Source organism: Cicer arietinum, chromosome 7 (genome assembly GCF_000331145.2).
Source record: "Cicer arietinum cultivar CDC Frontier isolate Library 1 chromosome 7, Cicar.CDCFrontier_v2.0, whole genome shotgun sequence".
NCBI classification, from domain to species: Eukaryota; Viridiplantae; Streptophyta; class Magnoliopsida; order Fabales; family Fabaceae; genus Cicer; species Cicer arietinum.
In genome coordinates, this window is record NC_021166.2 from 13,783,274 (window position 1) to 13,803,071 (window position 19,798).

General features: G+C 25.1%; 2 protein-coding genes across 2 annotated transcripts; one reads left to right on the top strand and one right to left on the bottom strand.

Annotated features, from left to right (window-relative positions):
- Window positions 1–10,476: 10,476 nt before the first annotated feature.
- Window positions 10,477–11,557, top strand: LOC101504862 (uncharacterized). Its single transcript, XM_004509089.4, has 2 exons — window positions 10,477–11,122; window positions 11,266–11,557. The coding sequence occupies exons 1-2, from the start codon at window positions 10,589–10,591 to the stop codon at window positions 11,329–11,331; spliced, it is 600 nt and encodes a 199-aa protein (XP_004509146.1). The 5' UTR covers window positions 10,477–10,588; the 3' UTR covers window positions 11,332–11,557.
- Window positions 11,558–14,008: 2,451 nt separating this feature from the next.
- On the bottom strand, window positions 14,009–17,199 carry LOC101505174 (B3 domain-containing protein Os01g0234100-like). Its single transcript, XM_004509090.4, has 7 exons — window positions 16,768–17,199; window positions 16,468–16,527; window positions 16,090–16,127; window positions 15,834–15,990; window positions 15,472–15,678; window positions 15,171–15,258; window positions 14,009–15,032 (listed from the first exon to the last, which is right to left on the bottom strand). Exons 1-7 carry the CDS (start codon window positions 16,906–16,908, stop codon window positions 14,284–14,286), a joined length of 1,440 nt encoding a protein of 479 aa, XP_004509147.1. The 5' UTR covers window positions 16,909–17,199; the 3' UTR covers window positions 14,009–14,283.
- Window positions 17,200–19,798: the final 2,599 nt, after the last annotated feature.

Consider the following 19,798-nt stretch of genomic DNA (forward strand, 5'->3'; position numbering starts at 1 on the left):
CTTGTCAATGGTGGGTGATATTTTGATTATTTATTTATCATTGTATTTAATAGGGATATATGACCATGTTTATAACATTGGATTGAATCTTAAATTATTATTTTTAGATATTAATTTGCGTCATGAATATTGGTAATATTTAAATAATTTTTTAATTTTAAAAAATATATTAGTATTTTATAAATTGCTTAAGTATTGATACATCTTAACACTTCAATTTTTGTCAACACTTTTTAGCATAGATATCCAAACGTTTGCAAACTCTTATGCTATAAGCCTTCACATAAGTGTATTACAAGACCTTAATAGAATGGATAAAAATTGAAAAAAGAGGATACTTTCTTTGAGTTGATTTAAGGATCAAAACATAAATTGAAAATTGTTAGGTGAAGGGTTAGAAGATAACACCCCAAAAAATGTATCAAGATGTAGGATTAACATAAAATTGCATGCATGACAACACCAAAGCTTCTATTCTTATCCATCAAATTTCATTTTCCCCCTTTGATAACTCATTAGAGAGAATCAACTTAAGGGACAATAAAGTAAAATAAAACAACTTATACGATGTAAGCAGCAAATGATTATTCTCATGCTAATCTTATGTTCTAGAAAACATTGAATAAGTCCTTATAAAAAATAGTACTCCAATAAAAATTAGTGCTAAAAAATGCATGTGTACTACCTAATTTTTGTCCGAATAATTTTAGATTATTTTAATAATAATAATAATAATAATATATTTAATAAATATTTTATAATTATTATCAAAAATCTAAAATTATCATTTTAAAAAAAATAAAATAATTCTAAAACAAAAAGAAACTGTAAGTTACAACTCTTTCAACCTGCTGCAAGCAACAACACAAGTCTCTTTCAATCTCATTTTATCACACAACACGTTCCCTTGACAGCCTCACCAAGATTCACAGCAACAAAAACATGTTTCATTCTCTATGTCACCTTTTTATCTTGTCTGTCTTCTTAAGATCATGTGATAAACTGGTTATTTCACTAATTTGATTTACTTTTTAACTTAATAAAGAGATTACTTGTAAAGCCAGAAAAAAATTATGTCCTAAAATCATGCTTTGCTTAAAATTGTTAGAAAAACAATGTAAAATCCAATTAATTCTTGGCTGAATAACAATACAAAATACATAACATGTATTTGTTCGATGAATGAAAACATTAGTAGTTTCCCTATAAATTGAGACAAACTGAATTGAAGGGAGAAATTTTTTTTCTTAAAAATCGGTAAACGAGAGAAAAAGGTAGAAGATAGAGTTGTTATTAGATAAACAAATCTTATCCATAACAAACCCACATCTATCAAACCCAAATCCAACAAACTCAGATCCATCAAACTCATTCAGCAAACTCAGATACATCAAACCCATATCCATAGCTAAAGGATATTCGAACTCATTTTAACAACACCGATCAAAGAGACGACCGCACACCATCTTCACCCGCATCTTAAAGGATGTATCTTCTCTTAGTTTTGTTTCAAACTGTATAATATTGTTATATAGAAATAAACCAAAATATGAGTTTTTGTTCACAGTGGTTCTGTGTGTTTATGGGGTGAAGTATTTTGCTTGATTTGGCTAAAATTTTGCATTTGAAATGAGTGTGAGTATTTCGCTTGAAAGGATTGCTTTATTCGAAAGTTTAAGATCAATTTCCCTGGTTTGCTTAGACATAGATAGTGGTGTAATTTTTATTAATGGGTAGGGCATTAATTTCATTAAATTATTATTTGTTAGGTTTAATATAATTAATTATGTTTATTATAAAAAAATTATGATCACAGTTAACTAATAATAAATGTCCTTTATTTTACATTATAACAATTTTTCACTTATTTACAAAATATATTAAAAGATGATTACATTTATAATTAATATAAATTTTTTTATTTAATAGATTAAGTTGCAAGTCTATACATTTTTATTTTTGCTATTTTTATTTTCGTGTTTATTACTATTTTTATTTCGAAGAATCGTTTAAACATTATTTAATATTCAGCATTTTTATTTTAAAAATAAAAATAAAATTATAACAATTTTTTTATTAAAAATTAACTAGATGTGACATCTTTTTAATCTTTGAGTTATTAGAACACAAATTGTGACAATTTGATGGTTCTAAATCTCATAATCACAAATAAATTAATAAACTAAAAATTCATAAACAAATTAATCATAAAAATTATTTAAAGTTAATTAAAATCTTTTAATCTCGGAGTTACATAATACAAATTATATATTTTGATAACTCTAAAACTTACTTTTAACAAATGATTTAATAAACTAAAAATTCATAAACAAATAAATCATAAAAATTATTTAAAGTTAATTAAAATCTTTTAATCTCGGAGTTACATAATACAAATTATATATTTTGATAACTCTAAAACTTATCCTTTTAAAAAAAAATTTATTTAATTATTATTATTATTACTATTATTACTATTATTTTTGAAGTTGTTAAGATACAAATTAAACTATTTGTTTGTTTTGAAATTCAATTTAAAAATAAAAAATAAAATATTCTTAAGAGGATTAAATTAGATGTGACATCTTTTTACTCCTTGAATTTTGAGACACGAGTTGTACAATTCAATCGTCTTAAAATTCATATTTTAAGATAATTATTCAAATCAAGCAAGTTTATTTCTTTATGTTTGTCAATTTTTTTTTTAAATAACAAAAATACAATTTATTTAAAAGCAATCAACACATCCACATTTTTTACCAAGAACTACGTAGCTTTGATTTCTCCATCGCACCGGAAGATACGTAGGAGCAAGATTACACTCTTGTCAAGCACACTAATAAAAACTTTCTTTTTTGTTCTACTATTTTTTAACACACTTTTATCTCAAAAATCAAATTTATAAAAATATTTTATAAATATATATTTAAGTTGATATAATTTTGCACAATTAATTAAAGGTAACCGTATTTTAAAGGATGTCGTAGGATGCTAATACTTTCTTTACGCATCCGAACTCAAAATCTGGTTTCAAAGACAAATAAATTTTGATGGCGACTCCATTAAATTCGATGAAAACTCGAAATTTTAGACCGACAGCATAAAATAATTTTAATTAAAAAAAGATAGTCATAATTAAAAAGGAAGAATGTTACTAAGTAAAAACTTACCGTATACATTATTTGACAAAAATTGAGCAATAGACATTAGTGCCAACGTCCACAATAGCAAGAGCAATTGTGATTAAATAAAAAAGGGTTGAGAGGCGCAGATAATATTATGTTATATATTTGGGAAGTGAGTCTTAAAGAGAAGAAGAAGATGGATGATTATATTTATTGGAAATAAATAATAAAAAGGAATTGGTCATCTGTATTGCTCTCTCTTCAAAAATTGAAAGGCAACGGGAAAGAACTTTTTTTTTTTCACGAATAACTTATTTTTCAAAAAAAATTATTCAAATATTTTTTTTTTAAATTATATATCGAAATACCTTTATTTTAAACTTACCCACAAGTCTCTCTTACAAATAGCGACTTTCTTAAAGAATTTAAAAAAAAGTTAATTTTTTTTCGTATAAAATAATATACATATATATATAATTAATATAATTCATAAAAAGATATAAATATAAATTTTAAATTACATAAGTTGATTAGAGTTCTATGTAATATTTGAACAGTATTTTCGAGTATGACCAGTTAACCACAAAGTACGAATTTTCTTGACACTTGAAAATATTGTCCAAATATTACCGAGAACTCTAATTAATATATGTAATTTAAAATTTATGTTTGTATCTTTTTATAAATTATATATATATATATATATTATTTTTTAATTTGAAAAAATTTGAATTTATTTTAAAAAATTTCTTGCCTTTGCAAATTCGTGTTTCTTAAGAAAATCGTCATTTGCAAAGACGACTTGTAGACAAGTTTATAAAGGAAAATTTTTGAAAGAGAATATTTTAATAAATTTTTTTGAAAAAGAGGATATTGAAAAGAAAAAAACACGGGAAAGGCCTTTATTGAAGGGTATTTTTCCCCTCCTAATTGCAAAGGTTTATTAAAAAGCTGTAAAACCAATACCAACATACTATACTGTAGCAAATATCAATGATTTCATTAATTATGGTAGATTAATATTCTAATAAAATTAACTAAAATTTAAAAAATTAAATAACAATTATTTAAATAAATAAATGTATTTTTATTACTACTTATAGAAAGTTAATATAATTAAAGATCTTTCATTAAATAACAAATGGTAAATTTGCCAAATAATCAACCTTATAATATTAGAATGTATAAATTTTCAACTAATCGGTCTTGAGATTACAATTTTCAACTAATCGGTCTTGAGATTAGAGAAGATAAGAAGATTGGACTTCCAAGGCCCATTCAGATTTTGTTATAATAAAGTCTTGACAAATCTACCTGCTACCTTGTCATTTGAATCTCCCACCTCTCTAAAATACGAAAGTTTCACATTCATCTAAAAAAATTATTTTTTTTAAACTTTTAGGAATAATTACATTTTGAAAATTTCACATCATCCAAAGTTTTGAAATTTTTTAAAACTTTTGAAAAAAATTATATTACAAAAATTTCACATTTATCTAAAGTTTTGATTTTTTTTTAATTTTAAAAAAAATTGCATTTCCGAAATTTCACATGCATCCAAAATTCATTTAAACTTTTCAAAAAATTTGACTATCAAGTAATTGAAAATAAATAGAAAAAGGTAAAATTGTCTTTTTATGTGAGTGAGTAAAAAATAAATTTCTCTAAAGACTTCTTTTATGTGCAATGTTATAAAAAAAAAGTAAATAAAATATTCTTCAAAGTTAAAAGGCCGATTTTCCGCTAAGAAACTGTTTTATATATATAAAAAAATTAAAGAAATGATACTCAATTTTTTATAGTAAAATGTTACACAAAACTAAAAAAAACCTTATGTATTACTATTCAATAAATAAAGATATAATAAAACAATTAAACCTCATTTATTTAACGAGCTCAACTTTCAAGTCAAATTTGATTCATTAGTCAAGTCCAATGAACTAATTATCGAATCTCAAACTATTTTCAAATTGATTTGATACATTGTTAGTCTTAAGTTGAATGGTGGAGGGGAGGTGTAGCGACAAAGTGACATGGGAATCTAATTAAAGTTATGGCGGTACTATACGCATGATAAAAATAAGAAAATTGTGTATTAATTCAAATATAATTAATTCAAATACTAAGTTTAATATTAGACATATTAGTTAGTTAATTATTCAAGTACAATACTTAGTTAGTATAGTTAGTTATACTAACTAGTTATTTTTTATTGGTTATATTATGTATTACTTCAACAATTCTCTCATGATTTAACATATTTTTCATTACTTTTTCTCTCAACTAAGATTTCTATATGTAATTGGAATATGGTAATAGATAAATAACTATTCAATTACTTTAGTTTTAAAAATTCTCGAGAGTTTTTTTTCCTATTTAATTTTTAAATAATTTGTTCATCTCATTCACCTAGTTTCTCCAATATTTCAAACGTGACTAAAAAAAAATAATTATTTCTTCATCTTTTTATTGTGCACAACATAGTCGATCTTCACTTTCATCTTTTCTCAAATATGACTTAAAATTTGTTCATTTTCTCTAAAATTTTAAGTAAGAATTATCTCATCATGATGATGAAAAATTATAAGACAACATGTATTAAGAGCAATGTGTTTGCCAACAAACCTTATGCCAAAAAAAAAGAAGAAAATTATTTCCTCTCCTTTTTTTTTCTTCGTTTTTCATTCAAATTCTTCAATATGTCAAAAATGGACCATTTCTTATCATATCTATCTAGAATTGTAATAACTGCAAGATGAACATGAGTAAGATAAAAAAAAAATATTAATCAAATGCAAATCTTTTTCGTTTTCAACAATAAAGACAAATGATAATTGATTAAGTTATTTGAAAAATATGAAATTTAGCAACAAAAGAAATACAAAGAGTACACACAAAACTAAACTCAGATACTATATTACAAATCTACATAAAAATTATAGTTCAAAGAAGATTAATGAAAAATATCATGAAAAATAAGAGAATTTTTGAAATACATTAAATGATACCTAAAGTTTATATAACCAATAAAAAACAACTGGTTAGTATAACTAACTATACTAACTAACTATTGTTCGTAACACTCTAAAAATAAACTATTGTATTTATATTATATAATTAACTTACTAATATATCTAATATTTAAATTAGAAATTACAATTAAAAAAATCACATGTGATTTACAAAATTGAAACAAAAAATTAGCAATGAATATTAACAATGTGATATGATTAAAATAAACTAGCGTGGAAGCCACATTAGTTACATTAGTTTCCTCTCCCTATGATTGGCAAAAACACAAGGTAGGGTACAAAGCCAATCAGTTCCTCCAAAGGAAACTTTTACATAATAAAGATACAAACATTTCTTAGAGTTGGTGAATGCCAGACTTGTCTAGCTTATGAAATGAAGAGTTCTGTGCAAAGCCACGTGATTCATTTCCTTCCATATAGTACACACACAACATGAGTAGGTACTATCGGTGTATACTTACAAGATTTACATTACTTGAAAAATAAATAAATTTTAAGAAATATATAAATTAGAAGATCCATATATTAATTGCTATAAGATTTTATATAAAAATGAAGTAAATATATAATGTTCAATTTATTTGTTTAATTATTTTTAACCTAATGTGATAATACGTCAAACTCCTTTCATAACTCAACAATAATATTTAAATTGATGGTTGATCAAAAATTAACAATTATTGTATCTAATTTATTTTTACCAACGAAAATTGTTGGTGTCTAGTGTGAGTGACTTGAAACAAGGAAGCAAATGCAAATGTATCATTATAGCAAGTTAATGCAAGAATCCAATTTTTAATCTGGAAAACATGCATCACTTCAACTTTAAATTAAACCATTTTTATGTCTCAAATTAGCAAACTCTTCATTAATTAAACGAATCCACCTCAATTTTGTCTTTTATAATTGATTTTATATTTAAAATGATCTTTAACTTTACACTTAAACTTATCTTTCAATTGTATTTATGTAAATATATTTAAAAAACTAGTTAATAATTTGTTGTTAAGAAATTGAAAGAGAAAATGAGAGTCACATGGGTAGTTTGATCCGTCAGTATCGCCAGCTCATTCATAGCTTAGTTAATTGAATTTAGAATGGAGTCAAAGATTGGTCAATTACACAACTGTGCATGCATATGCTGGCCCTCTCTGTGTCACTGTGTGAGGCCTTAAAACTTAGCTCAAAACATTCAAAGCATGCATTTAACCATTTATATATCCAGTACCCCTTTCCCTTTAAATGTCACTCCTGTTGCTTTCTCTACCACATATGGTAACTGTTTTCAACTTTTACTTCTCTTTTTTTACACACACATTAATCATGTTTTGCCTTTTCAATATTTACTATTTCAATTTTTATTTCAACCGCTTGGACCACCTTTTTTTCTTCTTTCATAAACATTAAATTTTCACCTATATTTAATGAACTTGTTAATAAATTTCAACCAAAATGAACAAATAGATAGATGAGTCATTTTATGGTCGACATGAGAACTTTGATTTTTATTTTTTATTTTTAAGATAGATGAGATTAAAGATGATAGATTTTGTTTATTTTTTTTTATTGTTAGTATATATGAAAGAAATTAATTTATTTTATAGGAATAAAGTTTTGATTTTTTTTATTGACTTTTGAAATATTTACGTGTATTGTTAATGTGATTCCTAGTTTTTGAATTATTGTTTAATCTTATTATATACTATTTTTATTTTAACATTTTAAATGAAGTTTATTGTTTATGTCAAATTAAAAAAAATTGAATTCTTTAAAAGTACTCGAATTTAAATTTTAACTAAAATAATTATTAATTAAATTATATTTATTTTCGATCAAACTCTAAATTATTAAAATAAAAATAAAAAGACTTTTTATTTGAAAAAAAAATACTAGTAACAAGTTGTTCACCCAAAATAAACTCTAGCTAGTAATTGATAATACTAATAACTAGATTTTGAGATCACATAATTAGAAGAAAATTATACATAATTTTATTATACAGTGAAATTAATAAATTCACATTCAGTCTCTATAATACCAATTCAGTAAAATCAAACGTACACTGATTTATTTAAATTTTCACAAAACTTTATCATTTTACACGAAGCAGAAGGGATTGGCCTAAAAAGGGGAACTTTGCATTAGTTATCTGTGGGGTAAAAGAAAGAACGAAAGGAAAATGGCTTTTTTGGAGGGAGGGGTGCAATGTAATTTAACTCTAGAGATAGTTCATATCTTCAGGATTGGCCTTCATTCAATGTCAAATCAACATGTACACGTTGGAAAAAGTCTTCTACAAAACTTGTTTCTAACGTAAACAAAATAAGTATAAAATAAGTTTTCATGTGTTTTCGTAAATTTAAGTACACTACACTATGATCTTATTTAATTTTCTAATTTTATAAAAAGTATAACGATATTAATAATATAATAGTATCGCACCAAAATACTATATTAATAATATAGATGAGTCGCTTTAGTTTTTAAAGTTCACTTATTTCTCTCGTATTTATTAAAACAATTGTGTATAATATTTTTTGATATATTTACATATATCTCTATCTATCATTTATAAAAAATACTCAAAATACACATAATGATGTGTCACTAAGAATATAATTATATATTTAAAATTACAAATAGTGAATGTACGATGGTTCCTCAAAAAATTAAAGCGAAAAATTAAATTGTATCATATAGTAAATAGCATGAATAGATGTTAATGGTAAAAACAAAGTTTAATGACGTTTTTTTTATAGTAAATATAGAGGGAGAAAAGACCCTCTATGTTTCTGCTCCCTCTATTTATAGTTTTATCAACTATTGATTCAAATAAATAATTATAATTTTATAGACATGCATAATCAATCATGGAGTAGTTATAATATTAATCATTTATCCACTCCTTTCACCAAATTTTTAATTTTTTAACTTCTTTGTATCTATCTCTCTTCAAATGCATCATAAAATGGAGATTGAAGAAATTAAGTGGATCCTAACTTCTATAGAGGAGGTGAATATTTTTTCAAAACTAAAAAAAAATGTATAGATCATTTAAAGAGAATTTAGAGAATGTCAATGTAACATCTGTGCTCTTTTTTTTTTTTTTTAAAGAAAATGTTTAAATTTTTTATTTATAAAAATGTAAAAATAATAGTATAACCTTTATTTGATATATAAGGAGTTGCTTACATCTCATGTTTTCATTTTTTTCCCAATAATTTTATTTCAACAAATAAACATAAGAGAACGTAAATTTAACATTTTTTCACCATTTTCTTTACAATTTTGAAAACAAACCTAAAATTTTGAAAATACTAAACACTATTTTCTTTGTTTTTTAAATGCATTCTTAGCACTCATTTGGAATCACATTGGGATTCTTTTTGAATGCACAATCAACAAAAACTTGAATTTATAGCTTTAAGTCTTCCACATTTCCAGGATCAAACAACAATGGGAAGCAAGAATGCAGACACATGCTTAATATGTTTGGGCATTCTTAATTAAAATTGAGTCTATGGGCCCATTTGATTTCTAGTTTTTGCCTTCAAATGCAATTTTTAAACTTAAATTGATTTTTTTGTTCAATGCACTTTCATGTGAACACATTCAAATATAAAATACTTAAGTATAAGAGTGAGCTTTCTTTTATACTATATGTGATACTCATAATATTGCCACACTAGCTATAAGAGTCAACGTCAACAATGATTTTTACTTCAGTAACGTTGACCCAATTACGACTTGTTCCCCCTTTGATGGCTTCACTCATCTATCCATGCTAATAGAATAAACTTCATTATGGGTTATGGTGTGACAATGTTAAGAATTTCATGTTGACTAGAAAAGAAAATTCTATGATACTTATGTAGTTCACCATCTAATGTATTAGACTTTTGAATTAAACTCTCTTCACAAGCTTAATTAGGAAATATTTTGAATTGAGTTCTTTGAATTTATTTCCTAGGATTGGTATAAATACTTGCGAAACTATTTAAAAGAATCAGAGAATCATAAGAAGGTTTGAGAGAGTTAAGGAGATTAAATTTTTTTTATTAAAACAATCAATAATAAAAATAAAAATATTATAATAAATTTAATATTTTATTATAAAAAAATTTATACATAATCACTTAATAAAAATATATTTGGTATACACTCAAACAACCCTGAACGAAAAAGAAATAAAAGAAATAATATGATACATTTATGATTTTATAGGAAAAGAGAAAATAAAAAGAAAGTAAAATATTAAAGATGTGTATGGAAATTAGAAATGTAGAGGTATAATAAAGATTTATATAAATATCTACTTGGAAAGGGTCTATTTAGAATTTATTAGTCTCTATAGTTTGAAAGCTTTTCTCTGAAATGTTGAGTTCATTATTTTTACTTAGAATTTCTTCCATGTTGTGGTTCTGAAATCTCATGGCATGCTTAGAAATGTACAACTCAGAGCAACACAATCACAATCACAATCACAATCACAATCATCATCATAATCATCATTGTGCTCCAGTGAGCCCAAGAATCTCATTCTCAAACGATTTTGTGGACACTCAACAAATCTCGAAGCAAGAAAAAAGCTGTAGATCAGAAGCACCAGTTTCCTCTGACTTTGAATTCTCTGTTACAAACTACTCAATGATGAGTGCTGATGAACTTTTCTTCAAGGGAAGGTTGTTGCCATTCAAAGATAACAACAAGAAAACTACTCTAAGAGAAGAGCTACTTGTAGATGATGAAGAATGTGAAAGACAAGCTTTTTCTCTTAGGCCTCCAAAAGGGTCTTCTTCTTCTTCTTCTTCTTCTACAAGGTGGAAAGGGTTTTTGGGTCTCAGAAAAAGTCACATTGGTTCGAAGAAAGTTGTAAAGAATGAAACTTTTTCTGACACAAGTGTTGAATCAAGAAGATCTGGTTTGGTCAATGACACTGCTAGGCTTAATAACATTACTTCACAGGTTAGATATATTATTTAGGAGTATTTGTTTTTATTTTAATGTTTTTTAAAAAGTTTTTAGATCAATTGGTGATTGTGTTTCTTTGGCTTGATTTATTTGTTTATTAATTATTTTATTTTATTTTTTTGTGGGGTATGAAACAGGAGATTTTGATTGAAGGAGGGTCAAATTGCAGAGAATTTGAGTTTGGATATAGAGCAAGTTATTGAATTTGTTGATGATGGTGGGAATTAGGATTAAGGTTTTTTTTTTTTCGCATTTTTTTTCTAGTTCAGCGGATTTGGATTAATCAAGGAGGTGAATTTATGTTATATTTTATTTTTTCTCTTGTGAGTATTCTCTGATTTCAATTGATCTTCCTAGGAATTAGGATTTGACTGTTTATTGTACACATGATTATTATATTTGCAGTTGAAACAAAAGCATCTTTTCTAACTAGATCTATTCTTTTCTCTTTAAAAAAAACTAGATGTTTTTTACTTGAGTTATTTAAAAATATTTAGAAAAAATACTAATTATTTTCTTAAAATAATTGGATATATCAAAGTGTATGATGGCTGAGGCTGAGCTAGCTCTTCCTATGTCATCTTCGGATCTCTAACAGAGGAAATGGTTAACTTATGTTATAATTTACTTTACATATAAAAACTGTTTTCAATTTTGAAAGCTCTATGTGTTGATCCAATGCCTTTAAACTTTGTTAAGTGCCTACAATTTTTTTGAGGATTCTTTTGGCTACTGCCCAACTAGAATCAAGTGGATTGAACAAACTGAGAACCATCATATCATGTATCGTTGTTTTCAAATAATGACCATCCTTTAAGTTTTTACAAGGTTGAATTTATTTTTTCGCATACTTGATTATGTGGCAAATACTGACCAAAATCTTTGGTGTTGCCAAAGTTTAAAAATTTAATATATAAATTAAATACAATATTGTATTGTATATATGCATTTTAAGTTATAAATTTGTAATTTAAGCTACAAAAAATTGCAAATACAACATAGAAGGAGGGGATATCCGATTGAGAAATTGTACAAATTAAGGAGTGATGAAACTATAGGCATAGCATTTTGATTAGTTTTTTAGGAAAAATTGAAGAAAAAAGAAACTCAGTTTGTTTTAACTTTTAAAATTTTCTAACGAAAAATTTGAATTGAAATGATGAGAATGTGTTGATTTTGTTTATTTTTGACAGTTCAATACAACACATTTGTATACTATTCAATTTTTAAGATAGCACTTTTAAAATACTAAATTTTTATACTATTAAAAAAAATACTTAAATATATATATATATATATGATGGAAAGTGATGTGGAAATTTGTGGGTGAAATGGTAATTTTATGAAATATCTAGATATTCTTAGATATTTGTTATATATATATATATATATATATATATATATATATTTTAAAATAACACTACATATGTAGAAATGAAATATAATAATTTCATTTAAATATCAATAGTCGTTTTAAATTAAGTGAAATTTATATTCAAATAAATAGATGTTGAATTTATTTGGTTTGGACTCAAACACGAAAAAAATTAAAATCAACTTAATTGATTTCAATTTAAATTTTTGTATTTATTAGATCATTAGTTTAATTTTTATATATATAGATGCAACTCACAATGTACACAATTGAAATTTAAGTTAAAAGATATGTGTATTTTATTTATTAACTTGTTTTTGTAATTTTTCTTATATATTATATTTTTTCTTTTAAATTGTTGAGGAATTTGGAGTGGCTGTGACCTACTTTTGTCTTAACAAAGATTCATCAATGGTTCTATCATGTGTTTGATAAAATTATGGTGAATTATGATTTTATAAATACTACGTAACTTTTGTAAAACTAAATATGCATTATATATCTAAAGTTGACCGTGAATATGTGTATTTTATTTGATGTTCTATGAATGTGTAATACATAAATATTTATGTGTATTTTATTTGATGTTCTATGAATGTGTAATACATAAATATTTATATATTTATTTAGATAAGTAATTGAGAAAAAAAATCAAAGGATCTAATTCATATAACAAAGGATTTAAGTCATTTTTGAAATAGATTATTTAGTAGTTGTTAACATAGTGAATGTTGGATACTCATTCAATTCCTTTATTCAATCTCTTCTTCAAGATGTTATTACTGTTCTCTGCCTCACTAATTGAAGAATCTTAGTGTGTCATTTATTTTTTGTAAAGCAAATAGATGTGTTGACATGAGAGGTTACTTGTTCATATTATTTGATTGGATACCAATAAATGCTATTTTTCCAACTTTAAAAGTAATTTTAGAGGATGATGCTTGATGCTCTAGTTTGTTTCGTTTGATTTCATAGTGTAATTTTTCCTTTTATATATATAAAAAAAATTGTTTTTACATTGTGAGTCACGACAATCATTAGATTATTATGGATGTTTAATTTTTATTATAATGACCTCTAAAATTATATTTATGAATAGTTATGATGCGGTGACGAATTTTTTACATTCACACAATTAAACTCAAATGTAAAACGAATTAATTGTGCATACAATTAAAGAAAAAAGGAAAAAAAATGCTAAACACTAACTCATGGCATATTCATAATGGAAGCAATTGTCATGTGCGGTTTTTTTTTTTATACAAAATACTTTAAATGAGTTGGATTATGGAAAAAAAAAGTGTTGACAGAGGTACTTACATACCAAGAACTATTATAAGAGTTGGATTATGAATGATGATCTTGACAAATATTATAAGAGTTGGTTTGATTTCTTTCACTAATACGAAGCTGCTATCGGTTAGCTTAGTCTACTATAAATTCATCTACTATTTTTGCGTACAAAAAGAGCATTTCTCATTTCAAATGACCAGAATACCAAGAACTTGAAAAATGTCCTTTCTTGTTATGATTTGTGCCAAATGTTCATTATAGTTATAATATAGTATTTGTCCTTTGGGAGAAAGCTAATCCCAAATTTACGAACTTTTCAACAACACAATCCATACAAAAATTAATGGCTATTCTAATTGTCACTCATAATACTACACATAGTTATTACTACATGTAGATAATGTAGACATTTTAATTAATTGAAGCATTTTCTTCTGTCTAACTCTCCACAATGCACAAATTATTTTTAACCACACATAACAAAGTTTCACCAATTAGCAGCAACTTCTTTATGAAACTTGTGTTGATAGTTTTCAGCTTTGAACTTCAAACTCTCAAGATAAGCACTAAATCCATAACAAGCTTCCTTCAATTCTTCAAGCTTCATTTCCACATTGTTTATTTCATCGTCTGCTCGACTGCGCTCGGTTCGATAAGCCAAATATCTTCTAGTCTCTTCGGCGTCAACATTTTCATAAGCAATGCTTACAAGCCTGCGCAACCGAACTCTTAAAAACTGAACATTCATACCCAAATGCTCAAAGGCTAGCAAAGTTTTATCCCAACTAGAAAATTCGACACGTGGGGTCGATATAACACTGACTTTGATAGCATCAGCAATGTGGACAGTTTCACATATAATTCCAGAAACAAGCTTATAGTTTAAGCCTTTGATCAGATTTTCGTGAAGATAAGCTTGTTGACTATAGCATAGTTTGTAGTACTTGTTTCGAACTTCGGTAGAGAATTCGTCATCAATTTGCATTCCATCAACTATGATGTTGAAACTTTCAAAACCTTTCAAGTCTTTGAATTCAGGCATTTTAAATCCTTCAAATATTTCTGAGAAAGCATCTTCACTATCATTTTCAGAATTTTCTATAGACTTTTTAGCTTTAGCCTCCATTTTTGATATAGTTGTCCTCTTTTTCTTTTGGATGTCTTGTGGAACTTGTTTACCATTTTTTCTTTTGGGACTATTACATGCTACAGCATCAGAATCTATGTTATTTCTGCCTGAAAACATGAAGCAATAAGATAAAGATTAAATAGTATATTAATTACTATACTAAGACTGAGAGTGTATAAATCCTTTACTATTTCATGACAAATAACAATACAACAAAGTAAAAAGCTTAGAGAAACAAGTCTTGCCTCCCACTTTTTGTTTTGTGCAACTGTCTGGATTCAAAATGATCCCTTCTAGTTCCTTTAAATTATTACTTGCTCTTATAATATAAACCTGAAAATCAAGCACAACTATAAGTGATGATAGTAATAATTAAGGCATGATAGTAATGATGCTACAAAAATGTTAGTATCATTGATACACATGTTATTGTTGTCTTATTTTGTAACATAATCTCATATTTTCATTGAAATGCAGAACTATCATTAAGACTAATAAAAGAACAATTAAACTAAAAGAAAGTAAGAAAAAAGTCCAAACCATTACCTTAAATTTGGTAGGTTCAACTAATTGGAACACCACAACATCACCCTCAAGCAATTTATGGACAGCAGAAAACTGTCTCCAACCAGCACTCAATCCTGTCTTACAAGCAATGTATTTAGTTTTGTATTCTCTACCAGATTCATCTTCTAAAGTTATAGTTGTATCCTTATCCGGTAAGTTCCTTTTACAATACGCCACAGGAAGCCCCTATAAATAGAAATCATTCAGAAGATATGTTACTTTAATCCTAGTCTCTCTTTTTTCTTTTTAATTGTCGGTATTTTAAGAAAAAAATATTTGTATTTATCTATCGTCTTCAAATTTCAATGTTACATTAACTACTGTTTTGTCAAAGTGCTTACCATCCAGAAACAACTAGCTACATGTGATCTAACCAAGGACTTCACAAAACTAGGGAATTCCGATCCCAAATGTGATCGGAGACCTTCCGCTTGAATCACAGCAGATGATATGGCCTCGCCACGAGAAAATGTTCCGTCTGTTGTCACTTTCATTGAGCTGCAATCAAATACAGTTGTCCCAAATTTACCATAATTGATGACTTACTTTAAAAAGAGGAAGGATTATTTAACTAATGACACTTGATGCTTTACAAACCTTGCAAACTTTTGTGATTGTGACTCATCTGGTGTTGCCTGTTGAAAAGGTATTTGTTAGAGTCACTTAGAATTTGACATTCAATTCATAGACTCATTCATGTAAAGTAATATAAGGTAGTAACTAAAAAAACAATGAACCTCAACCATACAAGATGAAAGAGTAACTAATGTGACATCAAAACCAAGGTTGAGCATAGATATTAGATAGTTTAGAAAAGAAAAAAATTAGACAGCTAGACAATCATATCTCACTATGCTATCATCTTATAATATTATTTCCTAAAATGTCAAGACAAATCTTATAGAAGGAAAATCCTACAAGCTCAACATAAAAACAAACATCAAGAATGCATAAAAAATCCCTTCAAAATCTTACTTGTTTTGTTGGATTTTTCAAGAGCTTGCATTTATTATCCACTACCTTGTTCTGTTTATCCTGCAAATAATATTGCAACATAGCTACAACTCATTATTATAAACTCAAAATCCAAAAATAAACCAAACCTATGTGAATCTCAGGCCAGAATCATAAATTAATAAAAGTTTAAGATATTCATCAAACACATTGCCTTCATTATGCATAAAACACAATATCAAAAAAAAAAAAAAACCTTTGGCATACACATTTTGTGAAACATAAGGGTATATATGTAAATAGAAAAAGATAGAAAACAACATCCAAAGGAGACTTTTTAGAGCAATGTGCAAGAGGAACTCCATCATACACATCTCCCCCATGAAATGCCAAAGTCACTTGATCATTTTGTTGAACCATTCCATCTCTCTTCTTTTCATCGACCGCCACCATTTTCGACATTAACAATATAAAGATGAGTTTTTAATTTTCCTTAACAATTGTCTTGCATTGTCCACAACCACAAACACAAACACAATTCTTCCTAGGCAAGCATTAGAGAATATTTGAATTGTGGGGTGGTGGTGTTGGTTTTTGATAAAAAGAGAAATGGTTTACATGATGGATGCATGGTTAATTGGATCTGTCATGTGGGAGATAAAAACAAGAATTTGTGTTTGAGATTCTCCAGCTTTGGTGTTGTGTCTTTCTGTTAGTGATGGAATTAGGATTATTACGTGGTACAAACAAGTGAAGATAGATTTTATGAAACAACTACATGCGAAATATGTGGTAGACCCCAAATGGACACAAACATAGGACATGGGACCCACTTCTAAGATATGTAAGATTTTAAATATATTCCGCCGTCAAAACTCAAAACAAAAAAAATTGTGATAGTAAAAAAAGCTTATGATACGTTAGATAAAATTGTAAATACTCCTTTTTTTATACTATTCTTTTGATATATATTTTATTGGTAAAAATGATGGCAAATTTCATTATAAATTTATATATAACTAAAAGATTTTAATTTCAAATTCGATATAGGAGATTGAACATATTTATGTTGAGTTAATATCTAATGATTATTTTTTTAATATACAATATAATAATGGTTTTGAATAGAAAAAATTATTTTTGCATATAGACGTCGAAGTGTCATTTTTTTTACTTAATATTGGCGTAAGAATTTAAATTCTATCAAAATAAATTTACTAACTACTATCTTAGTTTCTAAATAAACAACTTTCTTGAAAAAGTTCATTGTCTATTTTTATAAGACCATTTTCTAATTTTCAAAAGCAAAAATTATTTCCAATAACAAATACTTTTGATCGAAACATATACTAAATATTTTTCTTAAAAAGTAAATTTATAAAATAATATTATTTGTCCCAAATTTAATATTAATACTATATTTTTTTAATTCTAATAATGTAGTATGATGAATCTTATATTTAAAAAGAAAGATAGTAAGAGTTTTAAAGAAATCATTTATTTATTTGATGTATACTAAAATATTCTTATATTTATCATTAATTATTATACAAAATCTTTTTCAATGTAAAAGTTATTATATTTTGCAACAAAAATCTTATTAAAATAAAAGTAAAGTTATATTTATAGTAATTTATTTTATTTAATTGTAACAATGTCATGATTTATTTATTTATTCTCAAATTGGTTCTTTGTCTTTTAAAACGTCCTTAAACTTTTTTTATTAATTAAAAATTACTGAAATGGCAAACCACATCAACATTATTATTAATAAAATTTATTTATTTTAACTAAAATTAAAAAACCCATAAAATATGAAGATCTTCATCCCTACATCATCTTCAACATCTTGTTCCTAAAATCTAAAAAAAATAAAAATCTCTAAATTAAAAAAATTAACATAAATCTATCAAATTCATCAATAACGAAATGTGATATACAAAATATTTGTTGTTCGCTAATAACTATCATTTAGATAAAATTGTGAATAAATTATGTTACATTAATTATAATTTATAATATAAATTTAACATAAGATAAATTTGTTATTGATACATTAAATGAATTTTTTTTTTAGAATTTGGACAAGATACATAAAAAAATAATTATTGCAATATGTACTACACAAAAATTGTATTCAACCTCATCTTTTTACATCAATCACATTTATTTTTTTCTAATTAAACATTTTGCTAAAACTAATAATATTTTGTTAGCTAAAAATAACGATGCACTAAACATGGTAGTAAAATATAGTTGTATTATATCTTACTATATGATATTAAATGAAATTTAGAGGACTTTAGATACTAAATAAATTTGATTTTTTATGCACTAAAATACATGTATATTTATTCATATAAAATTTTACAAATATGTATGAATATTTTACATAAAATTGTGTAAATGAAGAAATTACATTTCAATAATTCCACTTATATACCTTGATAATATTTTACAGCAAATTTCTAAATATTTCGATGAAACATGGCTTTAAAGCGTAAGAAAAAAATTTAATATACTAATTATGATTACTAAACTAATCATACACAAAAAAAATTATTATTACATGCATAAAATAAGAAAATTTTGTTTGGAATGTATATTTAATTATCAGTATTCTTTTTTGCTTATTTTATAAATATATTAATTATAATTTACTGTAAATACCACATACAAGATAAATATGCTATTGTTCAAATATTAATATCTTAAATGCATTTTTAGTCCCTTTATTTTGTCAAAAATTAATTTTTAGTTTCTCAATTTTTAAAACATATTTTTTGGTCTCTTTATTAACTAATTATGAGGTTTTCTTTTGCCCCACTATTTTTATCATGTGCTACCTTAATTAATAACATGATACTTAGATATCATTTGTGATTTAAATAAAATAATTTTTATGTTATTATTATTGTAATTAAATGTATTATTTATATATTAAAATATAATACAATAAATAAATTTTGAAATCATTTTATATAGATTTTTAAAATTTAAAAGTATTGTTGGATAAAATAAATAAATTTTAAATATTTTAATATATAAATAAAATAAAATAAAATAGTTTTTTTTAATATTTTAATATATAAATATTATATAATTAAAATATTTAAAAAATTATATAAATAAATTAAAAATAAAAAAAAGTAAATAAAGAAAGTAAATTTTAAATATTTAAATATATAAATAAAATAAATTACAACCATAGTGAAATGAAAAATATTTAATCAAACATGCCAATGACATCTAAATGCTACATTAAAAAGATCAGAACAAAAAAAATTCCAAAAATTAATTAATAAGATTAAAAAATCAGTTTTAAAAATAAAATGATTAAAATTTTATTTTG

Excerpts from the sequence above, each read along its gene's own strand:
- LOC101504862 (XM_004509089.4), top strand. The coding sequence starts at position 10,589 with ATGGCATGCTTAGAAATGTACAACTCAGAGCAACACAATCACAATCAC. Across the intron at positions 11,123-11,265 it reads TTAATAACATTACTTCACAG|GAGATTTTGATTGAAGGAGG; the intron begins GTTAGATATATT and ends GGTATGAAACAG.
- LOC101505174 (XM_004509090.4), bottom strand. The coding sequence starts at position 16,908 with ATGTCGAAAATGGTGGCGGTCGATGAAAAGAAGAGAGATGGAATGGTT. Across the intron at positions 16,528-16,767 it reads CTAAAAAGTCTCCTTTGGAT|GATAAACAGAACAAGGTAGT; the intron begins GTTGTTTTCTAT and ends TATTATTTGCAG. Across the intron at positions 16,128-16,467 it reads TGAAAAATCCAACAAAACAA|GCAACACCAGATGAGTCACA; the intron begins GTAAGATTTTGA and ends CCTTTTCAACAG.